Source organism: Anarrhichthys ocellatus, unplaced genomic scaffold, assembly GCF_004355925.1.
Source record: "Anarrhichthys ocellatus isolate YVR2014 unplaced genomic scaffold, GSC_Weel_1.0 scaffold4130, whole genome shotgun sequence".
Lineage (NCBI taxonomy): Eukaryota > Metazoa > Chordata > Actinopteri > Perciformes > Anarhichadidae > Anarrhichthys > Anarrhichthys ocellatus.
Window position 1 is genome coordinate 1 of NW_022284104.1, and position 909 is coordinate 909.

At 48.0% G+C, this 909-nt stretch overlaps 1 protein-coding gene across 1 annotated transcript in view; it reads left to right on the forward strand.

The window, feature by feature from the left end:
• Window positions 1-27: 27 nt before the first annotated feature.
• LOC116379335 (chromodomain-helicase-DNA-binding protein 1-like) overlaps window positions 28-909 on the forward strand; it is a gene marked incomplete at its 3' end in the record, with an annotated part of 4,031 nt that continues 3,149 nt past the window's right edge. Inside the window, exons 1-3 of the mRNA XM_031841277.1 lie at window positions 28-237; window positions 532-624; window positions 710-806. Coding sequence (XP_031697137.1) covers window positions 174-237; window positions 532-624; window positions 710-806 — 254 coding nt within the window. The remainder of the gene's footprint in view (window positions 238-531; window positions 625-709; window positions 807-909) is intronic.

Here is a 909-nt window from a genome sequence, read left to right on the forward strand (position 1 = left end):
AGGTCTGTCTGACAGCAAGGTAAAGAGCTGAAGACATTCTGAATATATTCTGTGTCCCTCCTTCTGGTCTTCGGCCTCCAGCTGCTGAGCTGCAGAGCGTCCTGGAACCCTTCCTGCTCCGTCGAGTCAAGTCAGAAGTGGCCGTCGATCTGCCGAAGAAGACGGAGCTGCTGATGTACCACGGCATGTCGGCCCTGCAGAAGAAATACTACAAAGCCATTCTGATGAAGGATGCGGGTGAGACACAGTGTAGTCTCATACTGGATTGATTCCTGGTATCGATATTTGAGAGCTTAAAATGATACTCTGATCACGATGTATTGGCACATTTTTCATTCATTTTTAAACCTGAAACAATATTTAAACGAATGCTAGTGGAGAAACTGTCGATAATACTGTTAATAATAACGGAGGATATATAAATGTATTGGTCTAACTCTACTCTGATGTGAAATCGTAAACTGGAGCAAACGCTGGGTTTTTTTTGGGCGTAAATGATCAACGACTCACCAAACTGTGTTTTCTTTTCAGAGGCTTTTGGAAACGATCAGGGCAACAAGAACCGGCTGCTGAACATCCTGATGAACCTGAGGAAGTGTGTGGACCACCCGTACCTGTTTAATGGTGAGATGTGATCAACGGATGATGAATCGCTGCCGAACCCGACGGCTCTCATACGAGACGCCTCACCGTTGTTTCTGTGGTTCAGGAGTGGAGCCGGAGCCCTTTGAGATGGGCGAGCATCTGGTGGAAGCCAGCGGGAAACTGTGTCTTCTGGACGCCATGCTGACCTACCTGCACAAAAGGTGAGTCTATCTACCGGGTGTTAGGCTCGTTTAGGAGAGGGATGCCCCCCTCTCTGTCTCTCTCTCTCTGTCTCTGTCTCTGTCTGTCTCTCTCTCTGTCTCT